We start from the raw sequence: 8749 nt of genomic DNA on the forward strand, positions 1-8749 counted from the left end.
TTGTAGTCCCTCTACTCATTGCAGAGAACCACTAGAGCAACATAAAAGCTATCAGTGGACCTTTCCTTTCATCTTCTTAATGCTTGCTGTGGTAGAACTTTGCCTTAGCTAGGAAGAAGGGTCATAGTTTCCAACCAGAGCAGATGCTCCCAGATCAACAACAACAAAAAACAGATCCCTTTAATAAGGTAGAATGGAGGGTTAGAGGACTCAACAACAACCTAAGAGGAAGAAATCTTTACCAGGAGTGTTTCAGTTATCAAAGAAGCAGCCATTACAAGAAACTCGGGAAATTCAGAGCTGTAGTTAAACTTCAATATTTGAAAGCACAACAGTACTGGGAAGGAGAGTACAGCCCATTTTCTACTAATGTCAAAAAGTCTTTGGGTCCCTAGCTGATCTCCAGAAGTTGGCTCTCAGCCCTTGCTTAGCTGTTCCTCTAGACTCCATACTTTGATTCCTTCCTAGCTTTGCTTCCCTGCAGAGCTTATTAAGACTGTAGGACTAGTGCCCCATAACATCTGTCGGCACCAGAAGTTCCTGAAGTTCTATGTTCTGAAGTGGAAATTACCTGTGCAAACACCTGAAAGCGAAATCAAGCTTGGCATATAAAACAAATCTCAAACTTATCTATGGAGATGCTACTCTGATCAGTGATGTGGCAGCAGAACTACTTAACATCAGCAAGAGCTTGAACATCGGTATGAGCACCAACCTAGTAGGTTAGGTAAATGTTTGTCAAAATACAATTGTTTTCTCTGGCCTCTGGTTTTAAATCCAAAATCTCTCACTACTGGGATATCTTCAGCTACTATCCTGTGGCTACCTACAGTGAAGAGCCAATCTGACTCAAGGAAGGAGAATCCCTCCCAGAAATATGAGAAGAGCATGCTTAACTGTTCCAACTGTTTGGATAGTATAATGCACTTCCTTCTCTGCACCTGGGGGTCTCCTCCAAAGCTCAGTGAAGCCAATACGAACATTTCCAATGACTCAATAGGCTGTGGATCAGGTCCTTGGCCATGTTCACCTGTATGAAAGTGAAGCAAGGCCCCACCCCTTCTACATTTTTATAGTGACTTACCCCCAGTTTGGGTTAGGAATGAATAGTCCATGTGACTTAAGAAGCAGATGGGCTATGATTATTAGGGCTGAAGCTTCGGTCCCTGATTCAATTTGGTGGAGATTCAGTCTGATTCTGTGGCTGAATCTCCAAATCCAAATTGAATCAGAGGACCTTTTAATCTCTCTGAATCAAATCAGAACCCTCCAAATAGATTCAGAGAGATTCAACGCTTCTAAATAGACACAGCTTTATATGTTTTTTTCTACTTACCTCTAGGTAGCAGGGGCTCATGAGTGCTGCGATGCTGGGGCAGATGGAGCATCCTACAGAAGCGTGGGGGGCTCCCCAGCACGCTCGGCAGGGGGACCGCGGGGAGGCGCGGAGCACTTCCGGTCCACTTCCAAGTGTGCTGGGGGGGCCTCCCTGCATGTTCCCTAGCTCAGCAATCGGCTGCAGGGGGACCCGCAGGCCTGGGTCGGGCGGGGGGGCACCTGCGGGTCCCCCTGCAGCCGATTGCTGAGCTAGGGAACATGCAGGGAGGCCCCCCCAGCACACTTGGAAGTGGACCGGAAGTGCTTCTGGTCCACTTCCAGGTTGGCCACTGAGCACGTGGAGTCCCCACTTCACTCCTGTGGGATGCTCCATCCACCCCAGTATCATAACAATCACGAGCCACGCTGGTACCTCAAGGTATGTAGAAAAAACATTTAAAGCTGTGTCTATGTCCGAAACACTGATTCTCCGAATCAGCATCGAATCTTCAGATTCAGATTCAGCCGAATTGAATCAGGGACAGTGATCCGAATCAAGGAATTGAATCGCTGTCCCTGATTCGGGCTGAATCCTAATCCGAATCAAATAGGGTTCATCTCGCACACCCCTACTGATTATACCTGGCCAAGGCATGATGGTGCTGTTTTAGGGAATGGAGGACACAGTCTGGCCCTTAATGTTGAATTAGTGTAACTTATATGTTCATGGAAAAAGTTAGCTGAGGAGGTAAGAGAGTGAGAAGATTGCATTACATATTTTGCATAAAGTTATTGCCTTATGGACAAGTAACGTCTGCTCCTAATCTGAGATCGGTGAATGACAGTATTTTATATGGAACAGTAACTTTTGATTTACATATATAAGAGTTGTTGATTCTATCTGCGTCCAGATGTCTGGAAGAGGAAGCAGTTTTACCCCCACCTCTCTCCTGGTCCCTAAGAGGCTATTAACCTCATACTGACGCAAACCAATATGTAGTCACAATTCCCCAGCTCAGACTCAAAAATGCAGACATTACCATAATCGGATAAAACAAGTATTTATAAACATTTCAACAGGCAAGATATCATCAACAAGGGCCTCAAACATTTGTCTTAAAATTTATTAACCAGCAGCAGAAAATCAGTGACATAAATAAAGTGAGATTTATTTATAAAATAAAAAGATAGCATGATGGTATGAAATGATCTAGCAGACAATGTCATGTATTACATGACCTAATGTTTTACAAATTAGACTCCTTCACTGTTATTATCGTAAAAACAACTGACTTTATAGGCATAACTCATGGGAAAAGTTTGCACAAATGTTTGTTTTCTATTTTTACTTGTGTTATTTCAAGAAATCTCCAAATCCTGACTATTAAAGTTCAACATTTCTTCCTCCCCACTCCAAATTACAATCATTTCTTTAAAAAGCAGGACTCCTGGTAAATGTATCTGTAATCCTGTAAATCTGATAATATTCAGGGCAAAAGAACTTTACATAATTGCATTCATGACCAAGAGACCTATTGCATATGGCTGAATTGCAACCATGAATTGCATACAGTTGTGGAGTAGCAAGAAACGGACATAATTTGTTCTCTTTAGCACCAGTACAAATACAAAGGAACTCCACTGACTTGATGGAGCTGGTCTGGATTTGACCTGGCGTTCTGGAGAGTGAACCTTGGCCTACTATAAACACAGTAAAGGAAAAAATGTGGATAAGCATCAAAAAATGTACCTTTTAATTTATTTGGACAGTTATCTTAATTATTATAATTCTTCATAATGTCATTGCAAATGAAGTCCCAAGTCACTTACAAATACCAATCTACTATTAGATCTTTAGGGAGGGTTGTGACTAGAGTACCAATTTCTGGGACAGATTATAAAATGTGCAGAGTGAATACACTATGATCCTTTTACAAGAGGGAGTTTCCAATTGATCTGAACTATAGGATTCTTGTCAGAGAGTGAAAAACAATTTAAAGTAATCTTAAAATAAATGACCCAGTATACCAAGAATTGATATATAAAGGCTCAAGTGACACATTCAAGCCCTTCAAGATGGAGATAAAAACCATCCGTGAATCAGCAACTTGCTCCAGTCAGTTTAGTGATATGCTTCTATTTCGTATTGTAATGCAGCTGTTCAAGCAGCATTGTGGCCAAAGGACAAAAAAAAAGTCTGGATTATGTAAATTTTAGGACCAAGCCAACATCAGGGAATGTAGCTGGAAGAGATAGCATGTATTGTGTTTTTCTACTGCATAATTATCCAAACACAGCGCTGCTATTTTAAAAGTGCAGTGGATCCAGAGTACATCACAAGAGTCACCGAATCTCTTCAAAATGGAGCTATTTTAATTCACTTGATTAAGAAGGCAATGTTTTGGACCACCTCTGATAATTTCAAATGTTGTCATCTTCTATTATTTTACACCTATTTATTGCCTGCAGCTCATTTAGAACTCAGAAGGGAACATGTTTAATAATTTCCATGTAAGTTGTTTCTCCTATATTAAATAATCCTGAGTGTACTCATATCTGTGAATGGGGCCACAACACAGCCTTCAAAGGAGGGTTCCAGTTCTAAAAGATGACTTAAGTGACATGCAGAACTTGTACTGGATCTCCACATTCGATGTGAATCCCATCAGCACTGTCCAGTGATCATAAAAAAACATTCACTTTATAATTAGACTCCAACCCAATTCCCATTGCATCAATGAAAGTCTTGCTATCTATTTGAATGGGAGTTACACCAGTTCCTGTCAAATCCAGTCAAGTCAGTCCCGAGGCCGCTCCAAGGCACTGGAGCACTTTAGACGCTCTGCATCATTGGTGATTCTTCATGCAAAGTGGCCTGATGGCACCTATCTCCTCTCCAGTGACAGATGGCTTTTGGATCACAGGATGCTCATCTGCCCTTTAACGGGTCTTGTTTTTAGCTGTGCTGGGTGTCCATACACCCTCCTCACCCAAGCTAGCCCAGGTGGGGGTGCCAGTTTAGTTGTCGACAACTCGGCCATGGAACAGGCTGTACTGGTTTACACAGTACCAGATAGCAGACCAATTAAGGCCTGACCTGACAGAGACATCAAAGTAGCATTTTTTCATCTGAACATCACAATGCACTTGATGAAAGTGAGTAAATATTATTATCTTCTTTTTACAGATTGGAAATAGAGGGATCAAAAGTCAGGTTTATGTAAAGGAAGATCAACGTCCATCAGCTTGAGGAAAGCAAATGAGTATTAGGTCATCTAAGTACATTGGTGCATGTGCAAATGCCTTTTTCAGCACAACTGAGCTCGTCCTGTGCATAACAGTAGGTATGAAAAAGTGTGTACGGGTCTTCCACATTTTATGAGACATCTATCCTTAGCTTTTTTAAATGACCAAGAGTCACATAGGGTATGCACTGCAATGTAGAGATGCTCAGTCTAGCTCTGAGCAAAGTAGTATAGGTATCAGAAGCAATATAGCCATTTTAGTGCTGCATTCCACCAAGGCTAATTAGCCCAGCTTCTCAGGGGTGCATCTACACGTGAATGTTAATGTGATGCAATAAACTCCAGAGTAGTTCATGCCTGAGTTTATTGTTTCCATGCACAGCATTTACATGTGCGCCTGGAACTGCAGCACATTGAGCCAGGGAGGTGCAGCCCCAACTGGTAGAGGTGAGGGGGGTCAGCCTGCCAGCCCGGAGCTGCTCTGACCCAGCTCAACATGCTGACGAGGGACTGGCTGGGGCACGAGGGTTGGCAGGCAGCCCCTCACTTTAGCACCCTCATGCCCCAGCCAGCCCTGGTCACCATGTACATGTGCGTTGATCTGAAGTAAATAGCTCCACTGTAGGATGGTACTTGTATCCGGCAATAATAGCCTACAGTGGAGTGAGTTAGTTTACTCCAGCCTAATAGCACCACATGTGTAGATTGGGACACTTTACTGTGGAGCTAATTAGACAATTCCACAGTAAGCGTATCATGCAGATGCCCCCAGGGAGCACTAACCCAGTGGACTTGGTCAGAGCAAGCTCAGGCATGTAGATAATATCTCCACAATGAAGACATGATTGAGTCATAAATAGACTCTTGGTCTCCTAAGTCACCTTGTGCCACTGCTACTTGTTCCTGGGAAACGCCCATGCCACGCACGCTCTGGCAGCTGGCAGGTAACCCTGGGTGGGGTAGAGGAGGCTGGGACAAGCAACTTTGCTTGCCCCAGCAGCCTTATCTGGGGTCCTGGGGGCCTCCTAGGGCTGAAGCCATGGCAGGAAGCCTGGCCAGTAGGCAGAGCATGGCTCTGACCGACCAGACTCCAGTTTTGGGCAGAGCACACAGTGGCCACGTGCACCACCCCACCTTTTTTTGGCATGGGTTTTTTGACCCTGGGATCTCCTGGGGTAAAAGAAAAACCCCGCACTGCCTGCAGGGAATGCCTGCATGTGCAGTGTGTGGTGCTACAAACTGGTCTGCAGCACCACATACCACATGTCTGTGCTTGTCTGGACGCAGTCTGGGAGTTTATGCTCCATCTTAGTTAAGTCAGTCATTTTCGCGCCCCCTTCCCCCAACCCTATACTTCAGTCACCAAAATTCAGGGCAATGCTGAGCATCCACACCATTTATGTGATTCACATGCACATGAATAGTGGACTTGATAGATAATACCTTGCCTTTAGTCACACCCTGCTATAAACCTTTTGCTATCTCCAAGGGGGCATGCCCCGCAGTTTGGGATATGCTGCCAGAAGCCATGATTTTGGGAGAGTTGTGTGACTGGTATGTATTGGCTATTACCACTGCTGCAGTCATCAAATTAATAATAAAACAATGAGTTACTTGGGGGGGTTGGGAGGAAGGGACACAGAAAAGTAACAGCTGTGGTTTGATTCCTACAAAGAAGAAAATTGGATTTCTACTTAGAATAATAAATAAAAGGAATATTTTGTCTAATTTCACTCCACAAGTGCAAAAATGCAGCTCCTGTTCACACTACTGGGAGTTACATTTGTACAGTTGAAAGAAGAATATAATCCAGAGGCTACTAATCAATGTACCTGTACCTATAATACTAAATTGTGAATTTAGGCTCTCCAGGGGTATCTACCACCTAGCTCCTTTTGAAATCAGTGTGAGTTGGGTACCTAAACACCTCAGAGGATCCAGATGGTTTATCTGATAAACCTACTGTAATATAGGTAAAATTTGAGGACTAAAACTTTCACTGCAATTGCTGAGACTGCGATCTTGCAGTTATAAATATAACCAAAGGGCCACGTTTTGAAGTCCTTACTTAGGCAAAGCTCCCATTGCCTTCATAAATAAAGACTAAGGGATTAAGTGAAAAAAGCCAATTTTACATAATAGGCTATTATCTACTACAGCTATGACATTTTATAGGAAAGCACGTGACATACTCCATAACTGTGTAGCAAGTTATCTTTCACATTATATTTTTATGCAATTTATACTACAATGTTTAAATCAAAAATATAAGCAATAAACTTACCCAAGTTCTTTGATCAGGCAATTGGAACTGGGAGCAAAATTGAAACAAAAACAACACATTATTCCTGCATTGGTACCTTCATTGCAATCAATCTATAGTGAAATTAGCTAAGATTTTAGGCTGGGTGGATTGCTTGCTCTGGGATACATTCTAGCTAAAATCCAATCCTTATAGTGGCAATTTACTGCAAAAATGTGGCCAGTTAACTTTATCTGGTACAGATTTAGAGTTGTTGACTTTGAGGGGAGTTTTGCCCAAGCAGGGACTGAGTAAGGACCAGAGAATTTGTATGCTTCTTTCTATCCAGTCCAAAGCCTAACAGGTCTAGAAGCCAATCTGATAGTTGTTACATTATTTAATAACACGGATGCAAATTAAATCCTTTCTTACTCAAATGAGAAACTTTAGGCAATATATTTAACTACAGAAAAAAGAACTTGTAGAAGACACAAATGTGTGAATTTATTTCACAGTTATCTTACAGCAATACATTTAGCTTACCAGTAGAAAAATGAAAGCATCTGCTGAAACCTACAAGCACTCTAATAACTTGGGTTAACAATGGGCATAATACCAAAAAAAAGGTTATTCTGCAAGCCTGGCTAAATACTGGGCTCGATTCCATTGCATTCAGGGGAGTGAATTCCACTGATGTCAATAAGAGAGAATAAGTTATCCCTTGCTGGCATGAGGGACAGTATAATGACATTTTTAGTTTCACTTGCATGTTTAAAATTGCACATTATATCCATGGCTTCATGTCACTCCACATCTTATGAATTAAACCATCATCCTAAATACCTAGATAAACAAACAAAAAAAATAGCCAATCTCTCACACTATCTGCCTGTGTATAAAACGGTATGAATTGCTGTGCAACAAAAATATATTTACTTCAGTGAATATTTTATATAAATGCTGTAAGAGAGTTCAGCAATTAAAAGAAATACAAATCACAATGATGGTGGCAGCCAGTGCAACTGCTATGACCCAAGAATTTCATCTTAAGAAATTACCATTGCATAGCAGTGATAAAATAGAGTATGTAGAAATGGTCATTTCCTAGTGTAACTCAGACATAGTATAGAAGGATACTTCTTAAGAATAAGTAATACTTCATACTTTTTAGTGATTCTCATTCAAGGCAAAATGGAAAATAGCATATAGACTAGTGACATTCTGACACAAAGCTGAGATTCACAGGACCAACCAACTGTTCTTGGCGTACGCCCTTCCCTTCAGTTCTCTCCTTGTTCCCTACCAGCTGCACTGCTACACCCTTTCTGCAGTGTGGGAAAGCCCCGTATTAAACACTGACTATAATGTCACACCTGTGCCTTTCATTTTAGAGAAAGGAACAAGGATACAAACCTTGCCCTGAAGCCTTTACAGCCTGCTTCAGTAAAACCCAGAACATGAAGCTGAGCAAAAGGAAGGGACAGAGAAAGCAGAGGCACCATTTAAATTCTGCAAACGTAACGTGAAGTGGACTATTGGATGTGAGAATCACAAGGGACCTGGTCATCTAAAACAAAGGCTGCCTCGCCGTGACTTAGCATGTTCCCAAGTCCTCCCGTAGCCATACAGACATCTCGCACTGCAAGCATGGAGGAGCAAGAACTGGTGAAGGGAAAGAAGAGATGCAACTATAACTGCTGCCTTTACTCTCTGCGCAGCTCCTGTTCCTCAATTTTAATGGATTTGCTGGGGGAGGAAGGTTCCTCCTCATCACACCACATGAGGGAGAAACGTGTTCATCCCATTATAACTAAAACATTTGCGAAGAAAGATTGGGTTTTCTATTGCTGTAAATGGATACACTGCCACTGGCTCCCTATAATAAAATACTAAGGGTTACATCCCAGTCTCATTTAAGTTAATGGAAAAAATCCTGCTGACTTCA

The 8749-nt window shown here is 42.1% G+C and overlaps 1 protein-coding gene across 7 annotated transcripts in view; it reads right to left on the reverse strand.

Moving 5' to 3' along the window:
• Positions 1-8749, reverse strand: part of MECOM (MDS1 and EVI1 complex locus) — a 505030-nt gene that overhangs the window by 19849 nt on the left and 476432 nt on the right. For 5 of the 7 annotated variants that reach the window (XM_014517494.2, XM_025198047.1, XM_025198051.1 and 2 more), the window contains one exon: positions 6847-6873. The exons of the other annotated variants lie outside the window; for them this stretch is intronic. In XM_014517494.2, coding sequence (XP_014372980.2) covers positions 6847-6873 — 27 coding nt within the window. The remainder of the gene's footprint in view (positions 1-6846; positions 6874-8749) is intronic. 7 annotated transcript variants of the gene reach the window in all.

This window comes from Alligator sinensis, unplaced genomic scaffold (genome assembly GCF_000455745.1).
Source record: "Alligator sinensis unplaced genomic scaffold, ASM45574v1 scaffold787_1, whole genome shotgun sequence".
In the NCBI taxonomy this organism is placed as follows: Eukaryota; Metazoa; Chordata; order Crocodylia; family Alligatoridae; genus Alligator; species Alligator sinensis.